General features: G+C 35.4%; 1 protein-coding gene across 3 annotated transcripts in view; it reads left to right on the top strand.

Annotated features, from left to right (window-relative positions):
* Nucleotides 1-18749, top strand: part of LOC128558612 (serine-rich adhesin for platelets-like) — a 32587-nt gene extending 13838 nt beyond the window's left edge. Inside the window, exons 2-9 of one of the 3 annotated variants that reach the window (XM_053548450.1) lie at nucleotides 662-790; nucleotides 3661-7698; nucleotides 9679-11748; nucleotides 12082-12265; nucleotides 12952-13144; nucleotides 14130-14274; nucleotides 16994-17073; nucleotides 18430-18749. In XM_053548450.1, coding sequence (XP_053404425.1) covers nucleotides 662-790; nucleotides 3661-7698; nucleotides 9679-11748; nucleotides 12082-12265; nucleotides 12952-13144; nucleotides 14130-14274; nucleotides 16994-17073; nucleotides 18430-18474 — 6884 coding nt within the window. In that variant the 3' untranslated portion in view covers nucleotides 18475-18749. Of the gene's footprint in view, nucleotides 1-661; nucleotides 791-3660; nucleotides 11749-12081; nucleotides 12266-12951; nucleotides 13145-14129; nucleotides 14275-16993; nucleotides 17074-18429 lie in introns of all 3 variants that reach the window. The other 2 variants (XM_053548449.1, XM_053548448.1) reach the window with 2 other exon arrangements.
* The last annotated feature ends 7362 nt before the right edge of the window (nucleotides 18750-26111 follow it).

Below are 26111 nucleotides of genomic sequence, written 5' to 3'. Positions count from 1 at the left end.
GTATTTTAAATTCAATGAGTTACGACAGTTTTCCGTTCATTGTCTTAATTGTGAAACCAAGTTTTTATGATAGTTAAAACATTTTGTCTATTTCCCAATGATCATATGGTCATCTCCCTTGCAAAGTGAAACTCATTATTTATACTTATCGTTACTTGTGATTCTAGGTACAGAAAGTATATAAATTATGTAAATTTAATAAAACAAATTTTACACAATTGTTTGTAAATCAGGATGACGTAAAATCAAGTGTTTAGCTTTTTGCTATGCTTTTTCTTACTTTTGAAATTTAAAGTAATACCATTAATTAGCTTATGTGTATTTTGTTAAAGTTATTGATAACATAAAATGAGCAAACTCCTAGGATTAGATTGTTTGAGAAAGATGGAATTTCAACATGTAATTACTAATACTTCGTTTCAAAAACGAGTACAAACTTATATATGAACTTTAAGACATGGAAGACTTATAAAGAATATGATATAATTTGGTAACCAATACATTTGAAGTGCTAATGAGCCGATATGTCTGTTTTATATACAATGTAATAGGTTAGTTGGTTAGCTTAGTGCGGTAATAAGTATTGCATGTTGCATCTTCTTTTTACAACAATCGCTGTTTGCTAACAAATACAGTTTGTGTTTTTTTATACATATACTAGTAGGTCTTGGAGGTGATTTCATGGTAGACACGGCTTTAGGAGAACTTCCTAACCCACTGTTAACAATGGCAGCCCAAGGTGGGGGACAACAACCTACAGGTACAGGCCAGACAAGCCAGGCTAGTACAGGTATACATGAACATTTGTTTTGATGTCATATAAACGGTCTGACTTTGTTTTAGTGTACTTCTACTAAATTTGATTGGCCAAAAAGAGAATCATAGAATTATAAGTTTTAATGATTACTTTAGTGTAAATAATACACATCTTGTTTTTAATAAAACAGTATAATCAACAACTTCTCCAACTCCACACCTTTCTTTTTTGTTTTTAATCTCTGCCAATTTTTTATATACTTAAGTGAAAATTGAACACCTTGTATACTTATTTATTCAGTTAAATAAAGCAAAACAATAATAGCAATTGTACGAAAATTCCTTGATCCGCGACAGTTGCAATAAGGTATTCCAAAAATAAAAAGTTACAAAATGATTACAGTTTTGGTGCCAGCCGCCGTGCAGCAAGTAATGCTATCTAAAGGATAAAACAAATTTGCGGCCAACATTGGATTACATTATGCAAGGGATAGAATCTGTTCTTTTCCTAACTTAGGATATTTCATATTAGGTTTGTGACGTCACAAATAGAGCCACATTAATGGATAATGTGGCATCATCAAGTACTTCTACGTCGATAACTTTCAAATTTTCTCGGCCAAATGAGCAAAATGTGTATCGTTTTATAAGTAAACATGAATGTACAACAAAAAGTTGATAAGCTGATAAGCTTTGCACTCGTGTTTCCGCGGATTAATATTGCGCCTTTAATGTCGCGCAAAATCCACTGCAGAACTCGTGTATATTTCTCGATACAAATCTGACAGTCAACTAATGCTTGCAGAACATACACGTTGATATTGAAAATATTGGCGGATATTCCATTTCAACTTAACCAGGTTGAAAACCCGTATATATGACAAATTCGATTCGCTGTCGTTTGGAATGTACTGATAATGTGACTTTTGATATACGGGTTGCTTATTGTAACCGTTACGACTAAGTGAGTTTACATTCGGTTGTTGTCACTTTATGTTTCATTATAAAAGAAAATAATCATTAAACATTATGTTCAAATTTCATTCAAATTTATAGAATTTGGCAGAAACAAAAACAGAAAATCAAGTGTGGAGTTAGAAAAGATATCAAGTATAACTATAGAGACCTAAAATCGGCTTATGTTGTTTTATCAGTATTCTTTTAAGCATATATGAAGTCCTTGTCTTCATATTTCAAAACATTTAATAAACGAACTTTAATATACAACTATTTTTACAACGAAAATAAAACAGAAATCACATTTTAGAAATTACAGAAAATTCAAACGATTTTACTATATTTAATTTTAGTTTTACTAAGCAAATGATATGCCCTCGCTATTCATATTACGCAGCGTTGTTTGGCCTTGATATGCTAACTAGACAAATGGTTGTTTGCAATTTCAAAAACATGCAAAAAGTCAAAGTCTTACAAAGATGTTTTAAAAGCAGTCGTGACCACTGTCTGCTCATCATCACGAAGATTTAGGTCTTGTCAAAACGCTCTCTGTATGGATAAAAATATGACATTTATAGAATAAATACATGCTATTTAAATGCAAATGGTTGCTTTACCCATTTATACTATCCCTTTATTGTCATAATTAACAACTATAACTGCCGTTATATCGCTTTCGCTTTTTTTATAATCACTTGTCGTGTGTCAAATACATCTGTACATTTAAACGTATGTGTTAATGTATATCACAGTTGCTCTAAATCTAGATACATCTGCAGTCAGTCTATTGTATGTAAGTTACACATGTACTACACGTGTGTTATACGTGTGCTATGCTTGTACTGCACTGTCTGTTTGTATGTAATATACAAACAGTCCGTCTGATCTATGTGTAACACTAACTATATATATAAGCCTGATCTACATGGGACATACATACTGAATCTGTTCTACGTGTTGTTGTTGAACGTTCTGTTTGGTACAAACACAATCAGCCTGCCTTACGTGTTGCACACAAAATAAGTTTATTCTATGTCTTATTGTTACATTCTGTAAACCCGTTCTGTTTGGTACAGACACAGTCAGCCTGCCTTACGTGTTACACACAAAATAAGTTTGTTCTATGTCTTATTTGTACAGTTACAAACTTTAAAAAATCAGAAGCATACTTCACTGTCAGAAACATGTGGTTGGGTTTTACTTTTTTTCCAGTCTTTCCTTCTTAAATAGGAATTGAAATAAGTGTTGCAAAAGCTAATATAATTAAAAGGAGTCGCTTTAAGATTAAGCTTAATGTATTTGCATGTAAACTTTAATGTATATTTAAGCTTACCATAAGGAGTTCCTACAAGAGCATGATTTAAATGTATGCTTCATGTGACACTGTGTCTTCTTCTAAATTAGTTTAAAACTGTAGATGAAAGCCCAAATACGCACAATTTTCTTTATACTTACACGTACAAGCGTGTAGAAAACTTTGCAGTTTTACTCTCTGTGGATAAAACGTTAATAAAAATGCAGTGTTAAAGACATACCGGTATATCAGTAGCACATGCGTACAAAATTCATTCAATCTTAAACATTGAAAACGCATTTAGTTGTTCTGGTACTGGTTCAAAGCAATAAAATCTTACTGTTGTGTTCAGCTGATCATTTGTTTGCACTGTAAGAGGCTTATACAATCAGAGGAAATAGCATTTACAATGGTGTATCTTTGTTGATTGTGTTGCAGCTAGCATGTGAATGTTTTATGTAGCTTTTGCCTTTGTATGTATGTTACAGGTGGCGGTTTCAATATTCACCGCTTCCCTGTGCTTGGCACAAACGCACACACGTTGTTTCCTATAGACGCATCACGCATCGCAGGTGTTTCTAACGGTCAGACAATATATCTACCAGGAATTCTCGCCAACCACTTACACTCGGGGTCTCCTGTTGTACTTCCAGCTCAACCTACTTCAGCTGCAGATCCAAACCAACAGTATGTGTTGAGAAACGAAGATTTCACAGCTCTCGGTAATATTGGCCACCATGTCCGTGTTCCGGTCCCAAATATTCCCCCTGCTAATAACAAGGCTCCTAGTTCCGGTTTGCCTTCTGTCGGGACAGATGGAACGATAACGGTCGACCCAAAAGATATCATTGGCGTAGCAGATATGAGCCAAGTTGGAGCTGACGGTAATCCTGCATTCTACAGCTTCAATCCTGGGTCTGGTCATGCATCCGAAATATCAGCTCTGCAATCTGCCCTCCAAGGTACAGCTGTGGACATGAGTGGCTTTTTACCACCGCCATTTGATTCTCCTCAAGACTCGATTTCAAACCCGTTTCCTACTTCCATCAATAGCACAAGTACAACGTCTACAACAAGTACGAATGAAAGCACAAGTTTCGATATTGTTATAGACACTGCGTCACCATCTCAATCAAATACACAAGGGATAAATACCGCGTCAGCACTTAATAATTTGAACCCAGTGGATATAAGTTTGGTGAATACAAATCAGGGTTCAACGTTAGCTGGTTCAAACGCACAACACACGGCATTACCAACGAATGAACAATCACTGTACGACACATTAATTAATACTAGAGATAGTATTACGAAGACACAGGACAATTTGATGTTAGATAGCGGTGGTGCAATGGGTAGTACAGATATAAACATGCAATCAGCCTTCAAAACAAATGAACAAACAATATCTAGTACTGGTAGTATATCTGGTGATATGAACTTAAATGATCAGTCTAGAACGAATACAAATGAACAAGCAATGCTTGGCACAGGAAGTGTATCAGGTGGTTTAAATTTAAATGAGCAATCTAGAACGAATACAAATGAACAATCAATGCTTGGCACAGGAAGTGTATTAAGTGGTATAAATTTAAATGAGCAATCTAGAACGAATATAAATGAACAAGCAATGTTTAGCACAGGAGATGTGTCAAGTGGTATGAATTTAAATGAGCAGTCTAGAACGAATATTAATGAACGATCAATGCCAGGTAGAGGTATAGTGTCAAGTGATAAGACTTTAAATGAACAATCTAGAATTACTACAAATGAACAATCATTGTTAGGCAGAGGTACAGTTTCAAGTGGTACGAATTTAAATGATCAGTCAACAGCAAACGCAAATGAACAATCAATGATTGGTATGGGTGGTGTGACAAATGATATGAAATTAAATGAACAGTTGAAAACACAAACTAATGAACAAACAATACTTGGTACAGGTAGTGTGCCAGGTGATATCAACTCAAAGGAACGATCAAGGAAATATATAAATGAACAGTCGGTTATTGGTGCGGGTGGTGTAACTGGTGGCAGATCTATTCTAAATTATCAAACAAGGGATAGCCAGACTAATACAACTAATTTGAATACAAATAAACAGGCGGTACTTAATAAAGGCAGTGTGTCAAGTGGTATGAGTTTTAATGAAAAGTCTATAACCAGGGTAAATGATCAGTCAGTATTTGGTACAGGTAGTGTCTCAGGTGGTATGAACCTAAATGAACAATCTAGAAGAAACAAAAATGAGCAGTCGATGTTTGGTACGGGTAGGATGTCAAATGGTATGAATTCAAATGAACAATCTAAAATTAACACAAATGAACAGTCGATGTTTGGTAAAGGTAGTGTCTCAGGTGGTATGAACTTAAATGAACAATCAAGGATGTCAAGTGGTATGAATTTAAATGAACGATCTAAAATTAACACAAATGAAAAGTCGATGTTTGGTACAGGTAGTGTCTCAGGAGGTATGAAATTAACTGAACAATCTAGAAAAAACAAAAATGAACAATCGATGTTTGGTACGGACAGGAAGTCAAGTGGTATGAATTTAAATGAACAATCTAGAAATAACACAAATGAACAGTCGATCATTGGTACAGGTAGTGTCTCGGGTGGTATGAACTTAAATGAACAGTCGATGTTTGATACTGGTAGGATGTCAAGCGGTATGAATGTAAACGAACAATCTAGAATTGACACAAATGAACAGTCGATGTTCGGAACGGGTAGTGTCTCAGGTGGTATGAGCTTACCTGAACAATCTAGAAGAAATACAAATGAAAATTCGATTTTAGGTACAGGTACTATTTCAAGTGGTATGTACATAAATGAGCAATCTCGGAGAAACATAAATAAAGAGTCGGTGATTGGTACAGGTGGGGTAACTGGTAAAAAGTCTACTCTTAATTACCTAACAAATGACAGTCAGACTAAAACAAATAATATGAATACAAACGAACTTCTGAGTAAAACAGATTTACCTAGACAACATCTTTACAGTACTGATATCAACGCGGGAGTTGGTACTCTTGGTCAAACAGACACATTTACCACTGGAAAAGGTAGTAAACAATCATTAAGCGGAACTCAAAGTATAATGGATGTAAATGAATTATCTGTGATTAATACAGGTGCAACTGAGAAAAACAATATATCAAATAAACTAGCAGGTGTAAATATTGGCAGGAAGGGAAAAAATACAGCCGAAGCCACTAACGAACAGTCGATGATCAATAAGGAAATGCAACAGACAGGCATAATTACAAATGACAAGTTAATGTTGAGTCAGATTGAAGTCAATGAACCTTCAGTGGTTAATGTTGATGCAAACATTGGAGTTAGAAAAGGCCATTCAAATACCGGATTCACAACCGTAGGCGGATTGTTTGGAGTAGTTGGTAGACAAAATGAGGGTTCCAGCAGTCCTAGATTCACTGGTTTGAGTAATAATAATAATATCATAACAAAAATTGGAATAGGCGGAGGTGAGCAAGTGTATGCAACGGCTGATAACATTGCTACAGGTACTTCACAAGCAGGAACTCAGCTGGACTCAATACAACAATTAACTTCAGGAACAGCAAGTCTATTAGGTGTTTCTGACACAAAAACTGATAATATCCTAAATAACAATGAGCAACTGTCACTTTCTCTGACAAACTCTGTTACCTCAACAGCTGATTCCAGTAACAATGTATCATCACAGAGAGCAAACAGTGTAATGGACAGGACAAGTCAAAATGTACCACATGTTAGTGATCTCAACACAGAGGGCATATACCCTTTCGAGGGAAGTTTAACAGCAATGGATGCTACTCTTGCTGAGGGCTCATCAGCCGTATTGGACATGAGTAGCGTTTTACAGGGCAAAGAACCTCTTCATTTAGAACCGTCAATGAATATCATTGGCGAGGTTGTTTCCGGTGCCTCTATTTCTGACACTTCTGGAAGTAATACTGGTATTTACGCAGTGGCAGGTGGCAGCAACGTAGCCGACATTAATCAGTCAGGAATAAACCACCTTGATACTAGTACTGGACGGTCTGTAAGTTCTACCCGTGATGTCTCTTCTGGTGCAAGTATGCTTACATCATCAAACAACAACAAAAATCATGTTGCGGATATTTCGTTCGTAAGCGGTGGAAGCGAAGCCAACGGTTTAGCAATTGACAAAGTGAATCAGTATGTTGGATCTGAAAACGTAAACAATAAACAAACCTCTTTAGGTGGTGGCAATGGAATTGGAAATCAAGTAGTGAACGTAAATAAGATAACGAACGAAAATAGGGTTATTACATCTGTCGAAAACACATCTCAGATAAAAAATATTCAAAATAGACTAACCGAAGGTGATCAGAGAATAACAGATGCTTCTAAATTATCTAACGATCATACGAAAGGGCTTGCGGTAGCGGTGAATATTAACAATGATATTAATACATTTAACAAACTTGGGGCATCTAATAATATATTAATTAACAAAGATACTACTATTACAGATGGGGCCGGTGTTGCTATGTCCGGTTTCAGTGGTGCTCCTATCACTAACATGGTAGGTGTAAGACCTGGAACATCAAGAGGTGGGCTGACTGTGAAGGGTATCAATATTCCATCATATCAAATCCATTCAAGGACAGAGGAATTTAGTTCAAACTCTTCGGAAAAGATTTCAGGAAGTATATCAGGTAATAGTGATATACCTGTGGGTAGCTTTGTTATAGGAGCCGGTCAGCCAAACTCTAAAGTAATAAACACAGGCATTGTAGGCTCTTTATCTCCAACAAAAGTAGGCGGTGTTGCTATTGGGTCTGGAATGTCCGATCAAAGCCCAAATATTCCTGGTATTTCGTTGCCTCAAAGTGCATTTAAAAGTAATGACAGACTTAATCTAGAAAGAAAACAGACAAATACAGAAAAGCCAAAAGCGGTAAAGGTAGACATGTCTTCTTTTATTCCACCTCCATACGAAGAGCCAAAAAGCAGTAACACTTTGAATGTGCGAGGTCAAAGTAAACTCCGAAAAGGTGTAATAGCAGATGTCGCAACGAATGCAGCATTACTAGATAAGCGAACTACAATTAATAACCAACTAATTTCTAATCAAGGTTCAGCAGATGTACCACAATTTAATGAACATTTAAATAATAGGTTTGCCTCTAATGGTGGTCCGTCTAGTAGGCATGGTATGGGGCTAACTGGTACATCATCGACAAACGTTCGTGAATCATCAAACATTGTTACATCAAGCGAACACTTTGGTAAGCCAGGTTCAGTAGATGTACCACAATTTAATGAACATTTAAATAATAGGATTGCCTCTAACCGAGGTCTGTTTAGTAGGCACAGTATGAGTTCAACTCTTCGAGATGGTGCAACGGGAGATGCCGCAGCTAATTCAGCGTTACCGGACAGGCAAAATACGATTGATCGCATAAATAACCAAATAGTTTCTAGTCAAGGATCTGCATTTAACGAACAATTGAATAATAGGATTGACTCTAATAGAGGTTTGTCTAGTAGGCACAGTATGAGTTCAACTCTTCGAGATGGTGCAACGGTAGATGCCGCAACTAATGCAGCGTTACTGAACAGGCAAAATTCAATTGATCGCATAAATAACCAAATAGTTTCTAGTCAAGATTCTGCATTTGCAAAACAATTTAACGAACATTTAAATAATGGGATTGCTTCTAACAGAGGGTTGTCTAGTAGGCACAGTATGAGTTCAACTCTTCGAGATGGTGCAACGGTAGATGCCACAACTAATGCAGCGTTACTGAACAGGCTAAATACGATTGATCGCATAAATAACCAAATAGTTTCTAGTCAAGGATCTGCATTTAACGAACAATTGAATAATAGGATTGACTCTAATAGAGGTTTGTCTAGTAGGCACAGTATGAGTTCAACTCTTCGAGATGGTGCAACGGTAGATGCCGCAAATAATGCAGCGTTACTGAACAGGCAAAATTCAATTGATCGCATAAATAACCAAATAGTTTCTAGTCAAGGTTCTGCAGTTGCAAAACAATTTAACGAACATTTAAATAATAGGATTGCCTCTAATGGTGGTTCGTCTAGTAGACATGGTATGGGGCTAACTGATACATCATCGACAAACTCCAGAACGTCTGTTCATGAATCATCAAACATTGTTGCATCAAGCGAACACTTTGGTAAGCCAATACGGTCTGACATTACGTCGGGAATGTCCCCTAGATGGCAAAGGTCGAAAACAGTTTCTACAACTTCCGTAGGAGAACGATCGGCAGTTCCGTCAATTGTTAGGGATCACGCAATTTTTACCGATATGGCTAAAGATCCAAATCCAAGACACAGAAATAACGAGGTCGCTGTTGCGTTAGATATTCACAGCAACACAAATCAAGTTCTAGAACGTCTTTCAGCTGAACAGTTTACATCACAACCGATTGTTGGATCGATTTTTGGAACAGTTGAAAATTCGTCGTCAAGTACTTTAACTAAAAAATTTCTTGAAAAATCTGGCATAACACGCGAGCCGGCTGTAGATTTCATGACAACTTTTCTGCAGCATTCAAAGCCTACTCGAACTCTAAATCGTGGAAATAAAAGTTTACAAATAGTTCCCCTCGGTTCAGACATGTCTAATTTAAGTCCTAACACAGACAAAATAATTATTTCAGGTCGTCAGAGTGATGCACAGACAGTTGACCAATTTGGAGTCGCTGATATTTACACTAGAAGACAACAGTTAAATCCCAGTCAGTGGCAACAGTTAATGTCGAAAGTATCACATGAGCCTACTCCTCGTCTGAATGGAATAAATGTAGATTATCAGACACAGAATGTAATAGGTGCAGGTGAGACTAGACCATTAACAAGTAATATCAATAAAGGAGCAAGTATGTCAAGAACAGGAACCTCATCAGGATTCTCCAGCAGTACGCAGACTAGAAATATTGATAGATCGAATACAAACAGAAGAATTCCTTTAGCTAGACAAAGCAATTTAAGATCTGCCATCTTATTTGAAGCTCCCGGAATGACTGGCCACAAGTCGGTGACAATTCGCAATTATTTCCCTCGCACTTCTAAGCGTCCATCTTCTAAAACTACCATGCAGTCCAGATTAATATCTCCCAATGAAGTAGGACAACAAAGCCTCCAAGAATTTGTAGGTACACAGGCTACCGCAGAAAGAACCTCGTCCTTTGCAAATACATTTAGACAAAATCAAGAGGCACGTGCTATGGGTGTTCCGATTTTTAATAAAAATAACGGTGTTTCCGTTAACTCTGTTTCTATGACGTTAAAAGATCAACGTAGTGCGGATCCAAAGATACAACCACAGGGTCGACTTGGTGAAGCAGGTCAAAAGATACAAAATGAAATGAACACATTCAAGCTAGGAAGATCTATCCTAATTTCTGATGGAGTGATCCCTGAATTTACAGGGCCGAATTCAGTGCATCGTCTTCCGATCGATGCTAGTGATTTACGCAGCTTATCAGCAAATGGCATTCGTTTAGGGCAACCAACGATTATGTCACAGGGTGGGTCTACGGGTTCTGAAAAGATCAGCAGTCAACAGTCCAAACTTACATCTATTAGCTCACAAATGGTCAATAGCCAACAGTCAGGTGCTGGATCTCTTAATTCGCAAATTATAAACAATCGTCAGCCCAGTATGGGATCTGTCGCCTCGCCAATGACCAACAGCTTGCAGTCAAACCTCGGGTCCCTTGATTCGGAGATGACAAACATTCTTCAGTCCAGAACTGGGTCCCTTGATTCGCAGATGATTAATAATCGCCAGTCTACAAAAGGGTCTATTGATTCACAGACTGTAAATAATATTCAGAACAGTATAGGATCTATAGATTCACAGATGATCACCAATCGACAGTCCAACGCGGGATCCCCTAATTTACTAATTGCCAGCAATCGTCAGTCTAGACTTGGGTCCGTTGATTCGCAATTACTGAATAGTCGCCAATCTAGACTTGGGTCTCTTGATTCGCAAATGCTCAACAGTAGGCAGTCTACACAACTCAAGTCTCTGTCCGAAGCACAAAAAACCTCGCCCGGGGAAATAAGGTTTCAAGATATTCAGGGATCTTCCTTCGCAGTAGGATTAGGTTCAGACAGCCATGGCAAAACATTATCAAACCGACTTGGTATAGCTATAGGCGGGGGTCTCAATTCCGACGTCTCTGGTGGGTTAGGATTATCACGAAGTCAGAATAACATTGGCATTGCTGTTAATGGCAATTTGAACAGCGCAATGAATATAAAAAGCGGTACCACTCAAACGTCTAGTTCAAGTTTTAGTAGTGACCAAGCGATTCAGAACATTGGCTTAACTGTTGCCGATCAGGCTGGTGCAGGTGTGGCTGCCGCAAACATTGAGCAGAGAAATTTAGACACTGCAACAATCCTTGGGCTTAACAACGCGCTGAAAAAACAGCCAATGGAAGCTACCCTATTTACTTCCGGTAGCAGATTTGCTGTATTTGGCCGTGCGAATGACGTCGCCGGCAGATCTCTTTCTGATTCTATGCAAGCCAAACCGATTCCAGCGAGAAGAATGGGTGTGTTAGGTCCTGTTCATGATTGCCGGTACAAACCCGACCCCTCGAGCGAATACTATTTCATATACAAGAATGGAATAACCCAACATAGATTTAGATGCGCACTTGGTACAGCCTTCGATGAAATGACTTGCGAATGTTCCATCCGAGTATCTGACCACGGTAACAGTCATATTCTTCATTTATGTATCAGATTCTTTGTAAATTTCTTTCTGATATCATTTAGGTAATAACGTGGTTTCAATAAAGATAAATTACACCAGCTTCTAAATTTACTGTCTGAACTGTAATGTGCACCAAAAGTAACTTACAAACTGGCAATTTCCTTACAAGAGGTGCACAGTCAAAGGCCGATATAAACATCTCAAAAATGTTCAAAAATTGACACAATTTTGTATGGAGGTACAAGACAGTAATTATCAGCAAAGCAAATGATGAACATAATTATATCATATTTGTTGTTCAAATATAAAAACCTGAATGTATATGATATAGGTGATTGTCTGGAAGTCCATATGGACTTTAACAATGGAATAGTGGAGGATTCATCTCTTAACCGGCTGCCAATTGGAAATGATAAAGTTGAGATTACAAACAGTTCTAGTCCTATTGCTGGAATTGCTTTATTTGGCGGAGACGGTAAACTAACAATCTGGAGATATCAAAATTATGACTTCAGGTAAAAAATATAATTAGTATGCATGTACACTGATAGTTATATACCCATTCATAAAGACTATTAGCACCTTAGATTTAGGACCCCGGTATGATAGGCACAGGTATCCAAGGGAACTATTTTACCAAATCACATTTAAAGATATTTTACTTTGTTTTTGTTACAAATCGGTGGACGTGGTAGAATTAGCGAGCCGATGCTGACTGAAATGTGCCTCTAACCCAGCATCACAAGCACATGATTTCGAACATCATTATTTTATGTCGTTAGATATTATTTTCTGATGCATGACTGTACAAATATATTTACAGCATTCAAAGGAAACCGCCAAAGTATTTATTACGTAAGGTTTACATAGATGTTTTGGTCATTTCTTGTGTTACCGCGCAATACTTTGAGAAGAAACAAGAGATATTTTATACAAAATGCACCATACAAACAACTATATCGACAGTGCCGAAAATAACCTGTCACTGCTGTTTGGCGAGAAGATGTTTTTTTCTCGTAAATCTTATTTGCAAAGGACTCGCTCTTGCTTCGATATTTTCGTCTCCTGAAAAGTTGCCGGTTTTGTTTCTGCACCATCGATATAGTGTTGACTTATTTTAATCATGCCAGTAAATTATCAAAATGTGTATCTATCATACGGGTAAGAAATATTATTTTGTTTCATATTTTTGTTTATTTAGGGATCATATAATGTTGAAAGTACAGTTTCGACCTGGAGTGGGAGGAGACAGGTATCAGCCTCTTATCAGCAACTGTGACGGTGGCGGTACTGGTCCGTCAGTCGCCATTATTTACGACAGTACCCTGCAAGAGGTCATCCTCTTGCTTCAAACTGTCAATGATACTATGAAAGAACTAAAATTCAATGTTAATGTAAGTATAGTCCAGGGTAAATGCAAGTTTATATATGTATATTCAGTGTAAATGCATTAAAATTGCAAATATACTATAAGTTAGTCCAGAGTAAATTAAGTTTATATATGTATATTCAGTGTTAATGTATTAAAATTGCAATACTGTATATCCGAGTAATTAAGTTATAAGTCATATCAGTTAAATGATTAAAACTGCAAATAATAAGTATGGCCAGATAAATGAAATTAAAAAACGAAGAAAGCTATATAAGTATGAAAGAAAAAAAGTACATGTTGACTATATAGAATTATAGAAGAAGTCAGCAAAACACAAATAGATCTATAGATAAAAAGATATATCAAAACGCCAAAAAATTCTTTAAGACATCATTCATGCAATTTGATTCGGCCATCATTTCACTAAAAAAAATATGCAAGGGAAACGATGTAACATTTTGAAGTGGAGTATCATATCTAAATATTACTGAAAGGTTACTTTAGAAAGACGCACTAAATACGCCGGGACCTCTCTTCGGTTACATTGAGGTGAATGTTGTTTTAAGAATGCAAACTTTTAACCGACCGATACAGCATGACTGGCGAAACAAAACTTATGCTCAAACATTAATTATGAACTTTTCCGAAATACGCTGATTTTATATGAACATTATTCATAAACTCGTGAGAATAATAATTCTATAAAATGCACACTATTTATAGCAAGATGATTGTGATAAGTCTGTATATGTAATAATTCGTAAAATGCATGTAGTGTCTGTGACCAGATGAGAATAATTATTGTTCTATACACGCACAGTGTTTCTATTCATGGTATACAATGTATATCTAATAATTCACAAAAAAAAATTACAAAATAGAAAACAGACGAGTAAAACTCCTATATAATGCGCAGTAATAATTACTGCATTGATTAATAAAATATACAAGATCTACACCCAGGTGAGAATTATTTATAGTAATTCATTTACCTTGAATATATACAGCCAAACGAATGGAACGATGTAACATACATCTACGATGGTCAAGAGTTTATCGGCATTGTAAATGGTGTAAGGAGATACGTTTCCCGAGAAAATCCACATCTTCTAGGCATCATTGGCGGAGAAATCAAATCAACGCCAGCTCAAGGTTAGTTGCATACAAATAATCTTCTAGAAATGACATTGGAATCGTGGCCAAGAAATAAAATCAACGCTAGCTGAAGGTTAGATACATTAAAATCATCTTACCGTCCGGGCGGAGAAATCAAATCAACGCCAGCTGAAGGTTAGTTACATTAAAGCACCTTACCGTCCGGGCGGAGAAATCAGATCAACGCTAGCTGAAAGTTAGTTACATTAAAGCATCTTATAATTACCGTCCGGGCGGAAATATCAAATGAACGCCAGCACTTAGTTACTTGCGAACATATCATCTCACCGCCAGCAGCGGAAAATTCACAAGATTACTTATATCGAAATCGTCAAGCATATTCAGTGGAGAAGAAATCAAATCAACTGCTAGTTGAAGGTAAGTTACACAGAAATCATCTTACCGTCCATGACGGAGCAATCAAAGAAACGCCAGACTCCAGGTTAGTTACATTCAGAAAGTATTTTACCGTTCATGACGGAGAAATTAAAGAAACGCTAGCTCAAGGTTAACTTCATCGAAAGCATCTGATTGCGAGTTAAATTACATCGAAATCATTCTACGTTCCATGCGGAGAAATCAGATGAACGCCGGCTCAAGCTAGTTACATTAAAAGCATCTTTGCTGTCCGTGGCGGGAAAATCATAGAAATCGTCAAACCTTCAATTGGGGAGAAATCAAATGAACGCTAGCTCAAGGCTAGTTACACTGCAATTAACTTCGAGCTTCCATCTTGGTTTTTTATTAAAGATACACCTGTTTTATGATTGTGTTATACCATGTGCCCAATATTTGAAAAATGAAGCAATATGAAAATAACAGGCACGAAAACGAAACAATACAAAACAACAAGCATGAAAATAGACAAAAATAGTGATAAATACACTCGGATAACGCAGGCAATCAAATGTATGCCGAATATATATAACTGAAAGAAAATGATGTCAGTTGTCATGGTTACGTTTAGCTACCTGTCTACAGCAGCGTCATTAGAAGTATGACATGTTGCCGTGGTTACAGCAAAATATTTCTATATGCCGTCAAACATGTAGATTTAAAGCTTTAATTGTTAATAGTAAACTGGAAATATCATGCAAAGAAACAGACATAAACTCACACCATTTGGGACATTCTCTTCTTGTCAAATATGGTAGATATAGCGAAATTCTGATAAGTGAAAATAAATATAAGCTTTAAAGTCATTGTGTAGGTTTATAAAAGTTCTTTAGATATGAATTACCACAAATGCTCAAGAAATTTTATGTTGCTTTTTCGTTGTTGCTGTCATAAATTGATAAATCGTGGTAATTTTATTCTATTTTTTTACTTATATATTTGCCTTTAAATGCACGTAAATGATAAATGTGCTCGTATTGTATATTTATGTTTGTTTCATTTTTGCAGTACGCCTATAAATTACTCTTAATGCATAAAACAGACACGTGCTTAACAATTATATATTTACTAAATATATATCTCAGATATCTGGATTATGAACACATTAAAAGATTAAAAGTATTGTCATAATGCTGTTCCCGATATTCCACAATACGAACTGTAATTATATGGATGTAAAAATATACTGAATATAGTTTTTTTTTGTTTGGTGCTGGGGTCAGGCATGTACTTTTTTAAAGTTAAACTTATCCGTCACAGCTAACGGTCAAGTTAACAAAAGTTGATTTATTTACTTTAAACAGTCATAAATATTACCACTTTAAGACTAGCCACAATGCGAGACACTTACTGAACGGCAAGCCATTCGATAAATGTTTTATTACACATCAGAAATTATTTTAACTTTAAAAAATACTCCGGCGTCTTTTACATGCGCTGTGGCGAAAAATGTCCAAAATACAGTATTTTTTATATGTCAGAATCTACTTACCTCCATTTATATTTAAACTTCTGGAACTGTTTATAAGACTGAATTAAAATGACGTTTTGAATATTTGTTATTTATCAGTTCCAAAAGAAGGCACTTTTAAGTTAAATATTCCAAAATTCCCGACGTTTTTGTTTCATTTTTTTCATACACTAACTGCTCAGGATACTCAATCTAAAACACACCAATTTTACGAACATTAATTTGGTACCAACATTGTTCATGAAAATAACCGAAAAATAATAGAACTAATGACATTTCTTTGGAACTGAGTACTAAATGTTTGCCTTACTTCAGTCACGCCTACACCACAAAATGGTTGACTTGACCTTAAAAGCAGACCCGCCCACTGGTTAAAGGTTGAAGTGACATTATATGATGTTGACATCTATCAAAAAGGAAGTTAAAACATAACATTTTAAGTATAAGTTTTGCAATAATTTCATAATAAAGATAAGAAAGTATACAAGAACGTTCATCTGAAATCCGTTAATGTTTAAAGGTTCATTCTTTGTCAAAATCTTAACATGTTTATTGGCATGATATATGTCTTGAAAACTTTAGTACAATTTACAAACATCGTCTTACAATTTCTAAGGTCTCTGCATTTTAACACCTGACAGCACAACCTTGAAGTTTAAAGCTTTTTTAATGAAAAAATACAGTGTACAAGTACAGGTATATCGTTTTTGATTTTTCTTATTTCTCAAACAGAAATATTACGTACAAAGTAAATTAATACTTTTTCCGTACATTGTTCATTTTGGTATTGGCAGGGCTTCAGACTCTGTGCATTAGTGCTGATACTAGTGTTTCTAATTTCCTTTTTAGGTTTGATAGAAATCCGAGATGCGGCCGTAGTGTTGGGGCACTGTCCGATGTACGGAAACTATAGAGGAGCCATGGTCGATGTAAGTTTTTGTTTTATTGTAAAGCTTTAGTCATATTCATACATCGTAAAGTAGTCATCACTGATTTGTGTCTGCCGAGTTAAAATCACTTTCCCCAACCTTTGATGCGAGGGAGCTACCAAGCGGAACTGAGGAAATTTGAGGGTTCTACCATGGTACAAGCCTCCTAAAATACTGCCAGGAGGGCCACATGGTTTTCCTGTACCACTTGAGCTGGATACTTAATAGACATAAAACCTACTGAAAGTCGTTCCCAGTCTCAGAAGCATTGTGTTGTCCTTTATCCTATAGACCCTCGAAATAGAGACCAACAAGAACCATTCTACGAACTTTAGGTCATCTGCTTACCATAGGTAATCATATTATGAACCAGGCCAAAGCTTTTCTATTTATCCAACGGGTAAGAAATGACTACGCCCAACACGAACACAGCAGTATACCTGTCACCACCGAAGGGTGCACACAAACTGCAATTATACGTTCTCTCTAACGGTAAAATGTCTAGCATGAAATAAACTTTAAGTTATAGAACGAACTTAGGTTTCCATCTTTTACTGAAAGGCATATTTGAAAAATATTTTTACTTTCATAGCGTGAATGATTCGGTTATTTGAATTTACCATATGAAGTCGTAACATGACATGTTTTATTTTTAACATTCTTAAGACTATAATTCAGTGGTCAGCAAGTGTATCGCATATTTTCATGAAATGGCATTCAGACGCCATTACGTATAATCAACGTCTCTTTATAATAAATTATTTGAATCAATCGAGAAAATGATACATTTATAGTCTGCATCTATCTTTATGAACCTATATGCCTAAGTTTTCGTGACAAAGCGTCGCAAAAATGGATATTAAGTCACCCACACATAGATCATGAAGACCCCTAGTCCATCTGTCTGGAGCCGTGGTATCCAGACATCCAGTAACCATTTACGTACATTCAGCGAAATATGTCGATATAAAATCAATCAAAAGTTAATTTCTATAACTCTCTGACCTTAAAGTTATCAAGTAATTTATCATGCGATCAGCTATAGATCATTCTATGATATAACATATGTACATTTTTTCATAGTTTGTGAGATACATTAGTGTTCTTTAAACTTATGTTATATTTATCTATATAGCTGTCCTAGTTATTTGACGCGATAAAATACATAACCATTGACAGGAAGTCGATTATTGTAGACCTATTACCGCGCAAGCAGTCATATAAGACTTTTCGTAGTAGCGATAACCGTTGAGTCCTCTCTGAATATTGTACTTATCAGTGCTCTCTTAAATCAATTTTGTTTGAAAATACTACTGGCGTTTATTTTCATAATGTATATATACAATTTCGTTTCAGATTCAGGTTTACACTTGCATTCCTAAAGACTTCAGACTGGAATAAAATAAGCCGGCTAACCTTACCTGTATTGACAGATAATGCACTGGAATAAAACCTGGATAAGTTGTACTAATTATAGCTGGTCATGGCATTTTTTGGAAAAAGGACACGCAAAACCATATAAAAGATGGATAACCAATCTATGAATTGGATAGCAATATTCGTGTCAAAGAATATCATATTTCTAAATAGATACACCATAGATGAAATACTAGATCCTGGTTAAGTCACCGTGTTGTTAATACAAATCCTGAATAAACTGCGATCCTGAGTAGAGAGTAGAAAACAGACTGATTTTCTGCTCCGTACTGTGAAGATCAACTTAAGACAAAATCTAAATAACAGCTCTGAATGGACAGAGAAGACGTGAATGATTTTGAAATATTGCGTATAAATTCAATGGACTGCTAAGGAATCTGGTTGACATTCGTTACTTTTCACATTAGAACTTTGGACAACATTTTGCCATTATGTACAGACACAAACTGCATAAAATGTACATAACTTTGTCTCATATATTTGTTCACAATCACATATATATATTGTATGATTATGTAAAAAAATGATTATATATATTAATGAAATAGTTGACATAACTATAGTGTCAGTTACCCATTGAGTCACTTAAGTAGAATTAAGAGGGTCATGATGGCTCTTGGTCGTTGACCCAAGTTTCACAGTTGGAACAAGAAAACAAATCCAAGTAACATTTCTGCACGGGTCTATATGTTTAATGGAGAACATGTCCAAAATAGTGTATATAGTCATAAAGGAACACTAGCCTTACCGCCTTACAAAATGGGTGTGCGGTTTCTGATAAGGTTTCTAGTCTTCACTATGTACATATATAGGGGTAAATACCACACCCATTGGTGGCCATCCTTTATTGTATATAACACACAAAAAATTGAGTATTTGTTTGAAAGTAAGAACTTTTAATAGGGCTAACGAATATGTCGTTGAAATATTTTTCTACTTTTAGTTCCGACGGCCATGTTTTTTTTTCACGAATCGAAATAACTTTGAACAACCTTGATAGATGGTTACCCATGTACCATTTCTGTGATATCAATTCAAAATAGGACAATCAGTTTCTAACAAGCGACGTTTTATTTCTTTTCCGATGTCATGGTAACCAGAGTTCGAACAGAATATTCCTTAGACTTTATTTGAAATTAACCATGGTTTGAAAGCAAATGTTGACGCTTTGTGGAAAATGAGTGATGGGAACATCTCATTGAACACCATATGCTCAGATGAGCTCAGATGTAATGCAGTTTTCTATTTACATATAGTAAATATTTCTGTTTTATTTTCGACTATAAAACTGTCAGAATTGTACATTTCTGTCTTTGCACGATGGCCCCAACTCGGTTTCTGATTCACAACTTGTCAACGTATACGAAAGTTCCGTTTAACTACAAGAAGCGATTCATAGAAGTGCAATATTTAAACACGTATCGCTTTTTAAAACGTAAAACATGTGCCTCTATTGATCCTGTGTGTGTAACAACCAGGGCATGAAACTGTGGCGAGACGAGCAATTTTAACCTTTATCAAAAGTAGGCTCTCGACTTGGTACCGATCTTTTCTCTAGAGTTAATTTCATAAATGAAAAGAAACATTATAGGGCTGTAACTCCATCAACGTATATCCAACAGGAAAACGCCGGTGCCATTCAAAACTGTGTCTTGTACTGATCCTAGTTGAAATTCAACCAGCCGATTTTGATGGAGGGGAAGGCCGTCACTCCGCCGACAACATTAAAAAAGAAAAAAGTAAGGCGTGGTATTGATGAATCTAACCAAGTTAGGATGAAACCATACCTGCAGTTCCTTATATTCAGCATCTAAGATTAGTTTTAGGGAGAAACTGCGGGAAAAACTGGCTTGATAAATAAACTTCAGCAGGTCATGACTATCCAAAATCATTCAAGTGTAAAATGCTGGCGACATACAATATTACGCTTGGTTGACCCTTTTGAAATCCAACAAGTGCTTCTAGGGGAAATGTCCGGACAGATGTTTCATAGACGGACGACAATATGTCCCATTTATCTCCAAAACGGCGGACATAATATCTAGATTACAAAATTTTACGAACTTATTCATCATACAGTCAGTGTGTTAAATTATCTTTAGACCCAGATATAGCGGATAGACACCGAGATGTTTTCTTAAAAGAGAAACAAATTGATCAAAATACCTACAGTAAATGGTAATTGGTCAATTTAACTGTTTCGGGCGATCAAGCTTACGTCAGGATGGACAAGTGTTACCTGATGACCTCCACGAAATTCCCATCGGACTAGCATTTCTAAGCAATTTTTGTTTGATCATTACTAACTGCTGTTTCACAGTAGGGGAAACTTTCTGTTCGGGAAGTCAACCACTAGGTTTTTCCCTACTTCTTGAACGGGTAACTTGATTCTAAATATAGTAACTTGCTTCCCGTTCATGAAGTAAAATCACCCCTTTTTGACCAAAAGGCCTGGTGCATGAAAATATGCATGGTATCATTAAATGAAATACACCATTGTAAACTTGAGAAATATGTCTAAATTTCTACCGTTCAAATTTCTTTAATATCCTAATAAAAATTCTATTTAACATTGACATTACAATGTACTTAATTTCAAAATTTCCCGAATTGGAAACTTAACTTCCCAGTCGGGAAGCTCATTAGTCGAACTGTTCGTCTTTCATCGAGTACTGAAGTTAAACATTACCCTGCTTGATGACTGCTTAAACAAAATAATATTTCAAGATACTGTAACACTTATGTCTGACAAATACGATGTCTATACTCATACACGTACAGTTCTTGTTTTAAATGTTATGTTGCTTAACATTATTCTTGCCCAAAATGATTTTATGCAATAATATGCATCATTAAAATCTTCATACGGACCCGAACAAATACAAAGAAACAAAAAAAAAAATTTCTGAGTGGAAAAGTGGGTAATAGTTCTAAATGTAATTCAATGTAAATATACATTCCAGATTGGGAAGTTACGTTTCATGTTCGGGAAACTTTGAAATTAAGGAAAATAAAAGTTAAATAAAAATTTTGTTAAATCATTAATAAAAATCAGAACAGTAGAAATTTAGATAAAGTATCTTAAGTTTAAATAGGCATGTTATATTTAATGCCACTATGTATACTCTTATGCACCGGACCTTTTGATGGAAACAAGTCAAAACATGATTTTCTTCCCGAACAGGAAACAAGTTACTATATTTAGTAACAAGATTCCCATTCTGGAAGTAGGGGGAAATCCCGAACAGGAAGTTTCTTCTACTGTTACACGCGTTTGTTTCTTTTACAAATTAATCTACTATGAAAAATTACAAAGTTGTCAATAATTAGTAAGGTAATATTAGGTAATCATAGATTATTTCTTGTATGTTATGGAAAAGTATTTCCCTTGATATCGGAATGACATTTATAACCCTTGCCCTCGGCCAGTCAAGGACTAGCAATTCTTTACTCGTAATAATTATCTCTAAAATGGTTTGTCTGTCCCCTAATCACCCTTGAAAAGTATAGAATTCACAAAGATTGTGAAAATACACACAAAATGCGAAGGTGGTTCATTTCTTTCATGAAGATACTTGTTTCATCAGACAGACACCAACTGCCACTGCCAGTAAGGTTGTTAAAAGGAAATACCTAGAACTATTCTAAAGAGTTTCGTGAATACATTTCGGCACATATCATAAATAATTCAATTCAAATAGATAAATATAACATTCTGTCAGTTATAGAATTCTTACCAGAGCATTCCTGTCAAGCAGATTCAAATTTCCTTGTGCTTCAATCACTATAGTAAATGGTGGCGCTTTTGACCTCTTGTAACTTGATTGAACAGCGCACCTAACACAAGCTGTCAATTTTAGTACCTTTATAAGTTATGTTCATCGTAAAATCTGTCTGCTGTTTCTACTTGTAATGTTAAATTAGGCATATTCAGGGAAGATATTTTTAACTGACTTTACAGTAAGCCGAGGAAAGCCTGCTGGGTGTAACCTGGGTCATAACCAGGTCACAACAGGTATTTACTAGGCTTCGCTCTATGCTTCCAAGATATCTTCTAATATTAATATATTCTTAATAATATGTTTTAAATATGTCATACTTTTCTCAGAAACAAGGTCCTTTGTCTTCGGCATTTTTGAAATTTAACATTAAAACATATTACTTGTTAATGCCCAGAGGAACTGACGAAAAGGAAACGAAATGTACATTCTAAAAACACTATTATTGCTAACATGTAAATTGGCTAAATGCATAGGGTATCATATAATTCACTTTTCAAATAAAGTGATGTCTATATCTAAACAAAACAAGAGCTATCAGAGATTATCAACTCTTTGGCTATTCAAAAGACTTGCAACTGAACAAACAATGACTGAATACTAGTCAAAAGGCGGCAAAAAGTTCTGACAGAGAAAACCATGGTTATGGGATCACTGAATAAGTACATTAAATTCCAATCCATTCCAACAGGTACCGACATAATAGCTAACAAGCAAAAACAAAACCATAAATTTCGAAGTAGAAAACACCCATCAATGTATAACTGCAAACTATGGGGAACTTAGTGAGCCTTAGCGCTGCATTCCAGATCATCACATGAAAACATTAGTATGTAGTATGTAGAAAAACTTAACCAAAATTGTTAAGCAGAACAGGGCGTAGTAACTTTGTCAAAATGTTAAATATAGTTTTGGATCCTCCGCAGTGTATGAAGAATCAATTCATTCTAAGTACTGGTTACTGAGGTACCAGTTTACACACAAAAAATCTTAACCGAACCGGGACGCGGAAGCGACGCTGACGAAATGGATTATATTAACTATATAAATCTGGTATAATAATGGACGAGTGCAGTGGCTCCATCTATTCTTCTTATGGATAATTTTAATAACAAGTAAAAATAAAAACAAATATTAAACCCGCAAAGAACAGAATTTATATAAGCTAAAAGCAATTTTACAGATCACCTTTCTTTAAATACCTCTCGACAACAACAACAACAAACTGTAGGTCATCGGGTTTGCTTTGAATCAATTGTATTTTCTAAATTTTCCAAAAGTGCAACCAAAGTCTTTAACATTTGCAAAACGACTTTGAAATAATTTTCATGGTGTTTTGAAAGTCAGATTTTCTTTATTACAAAAATTTTATCAGAATGTGGTAACAAAGACGAGCTGAAAATTACATCGACCCATGATCATTTTATGTCCATTTTTATATTTAAACGTTTGTTTTAAAAATAAACTGTCCCAGAGATTTTTTCATAATTATTTCCTAGACACATCTGAAATATATAATTTCGAAGAAAAACTCTTACCTTTCCTGAAAAACTAGCTTAAATTGCCCAAAGCACCATACATGTGTTTTTGCAGACTTTAAAATTTAACAAAAATTAGTCTTTATACTGCCCTTTTTGAATAAATCTTATGGTTTGATCTAAATCACTATCATAATATATAAAATCTGATGTAATTTTCCAGACATTTGTTTTTGCTAAAATGTTCTGACCTACACATATTTCAGTTTTAGACTCAACATTCTAACATAATCTTTGTCCAATCATCATGGGGCGGCAGTTCTGTGTTTAAAACTTCTCCGAAATCTTCATTTATATTCATATTACACTTCAAAATTCCGACATGTCAAAACGTAAGTGTCAGATAGCTGTACGGTTGTATACCAACTTACGGAAACTGCGAAAGTCATATTAACAGTAATAAAAGATAGCAATAAAATATTTTGGAATATATATATATATAATAAACACGAAAATACGCTGGTATGTACAAATATTTTCACAAAGAACTTCAAAGAAAACTTGGTTGACAACTGAATGATCATTATTAACCATGGAAAGCGTTGTATTAACTGCCAAGTCAGCTAAAGTAAACATCAGTCGGCACACCGGTCAATAACCTCGTTTAATTACACTACTAACATATAGTACTATTACCAGAATAATTCTATACTTTACTACATATCTAATTTATGCCAGCAACAGTCATATAATTAATAAAATCAATCTATATGAGGATAAAATCAGCATATTTCATGAGCGTGTTACGATCGCTAACAACAAGCTGCCGGTCAGTTCTTTATTCTCGACACACCCTATAAATATGATTGCGATATTAACATGTCAGAATTATTGCCAGTGTTACATATGTATTAGGATGAGGTAGACAAATTGTTTTATTACAACAGGGACAGGTTATACTGACGATTTTACTGCAAACAGATAGTTGTATTATGTCCGGTTACTTTACTGTTTCTTTGCGGCATTTTTAAAAATAAATAAATTAGCATTAAATAGGATATTTTACTTAGTTAACATTAAAGCAATATATCAGCAACTGAACAGGAACGCAAAATACTTGCTAAGATCTACATTACAGAACACTGTGGAACTGAAGCGACGATATTTCTGGCCACCATTCAGTGACATATGTGGGAATCCAAGAAACAACATCAGCAATAAGTTATTGGTGAAAATATATATCAACTTGGAAAAGGGTAGGAGATGAGGGTACTAAGAAACCACGTAAGATATAAATATACTTAACAAACTAGTATAATAATGAAGGGGGAAGGAAAAGGGGTGTAAGTGGATGTAGGGAGTGAATGGGGGAATCTAAGAAACCATTTGTGGGGGAGGATGTGAAACATGGGTGGGGCGTAAGAGGAGACAGGAAGGTATGAGAAAATCAAAGACACAATATGAGATATAACTTGAATGTGTATTTTGGGGTTGGGGCGGGTGGAGGGAAAGGAGGTGTAACCGGGGATGATCGGGTTAGAAGTGGGGTAGTGATAAGATGTGGGGAAGCTAAAATATACGGTAAACAACTTATACAGTATAAGAGTTAGCAACAGCAAATCAACAAGGCTCAAAACCCTTGTGATTTTATGCTTTCAAATAAATGTCAATGCATAAGCCAGTCTAGCAAAAATGTGTTTCCTGACATCTTATTGTCACGATGTAATTAGATATTGTGCAGGACATAAATAGATATTTAAATATCATTGTACAGTTATTGTGTTAAGTTCAAACACGCAGTTTCTAGTTCTAACAGATATATAAATATCCTCGTCATTAATGATGACTGTATGTTTTGAACGTTTATAACTTGAAGCAAAACATTTGGTCCAGACAATAAAATACAGTATAAACATTATTGTTGTCTACAAATTTGCATTATGCACTTTAGTAACAACAAAAACTCGAACAATTTAAACTAAATGAAGAACTTATAATCACAACCTTAGTACATATCAAATTCATTGAATAAATTATTGCTTTCCTTTACAAACATGAGACGGTTCCCTGAACACGGACGTCCCAACACGTAGCAGCCTGTCCTTAAATGGGCTAGCTACAAGTAACAAACGTCCATGTCTATGGTACTTCAAAACTTACTAGTTTTGTTTATTTACACATCAATAAGGTTTAAATAGTCAAGAGATGTTCTACAGTCATATTACAAGAGTATCATGGTTTAGAGCTAAATGAGGTGTATCTTTATAGCTAACAATGAGAGATAATCAAAAACAGTCAATATCAAAATCCTGTTCTCTTCAACAGTTCGGGGATTTAAAAACTA

This window comes from Mercenaria mercenaria, chromosome 7, assembly GCF_021730395.1.
Source record: "Mercenaria mercenaria strain notata chromosome 7, MADL_Memer_1, whole genome shotgun sequence".
NCBI lineage: Eukaryota > Metazoa > Mollusca > Bivalvia > Venerida > Veneridae > Mercenaria > Mercenaria mercenaria.
Note: the sequence above shows the minus strand (reverse complement) of the source record. Positions and strands in the feature narration are given on the sequence as shown.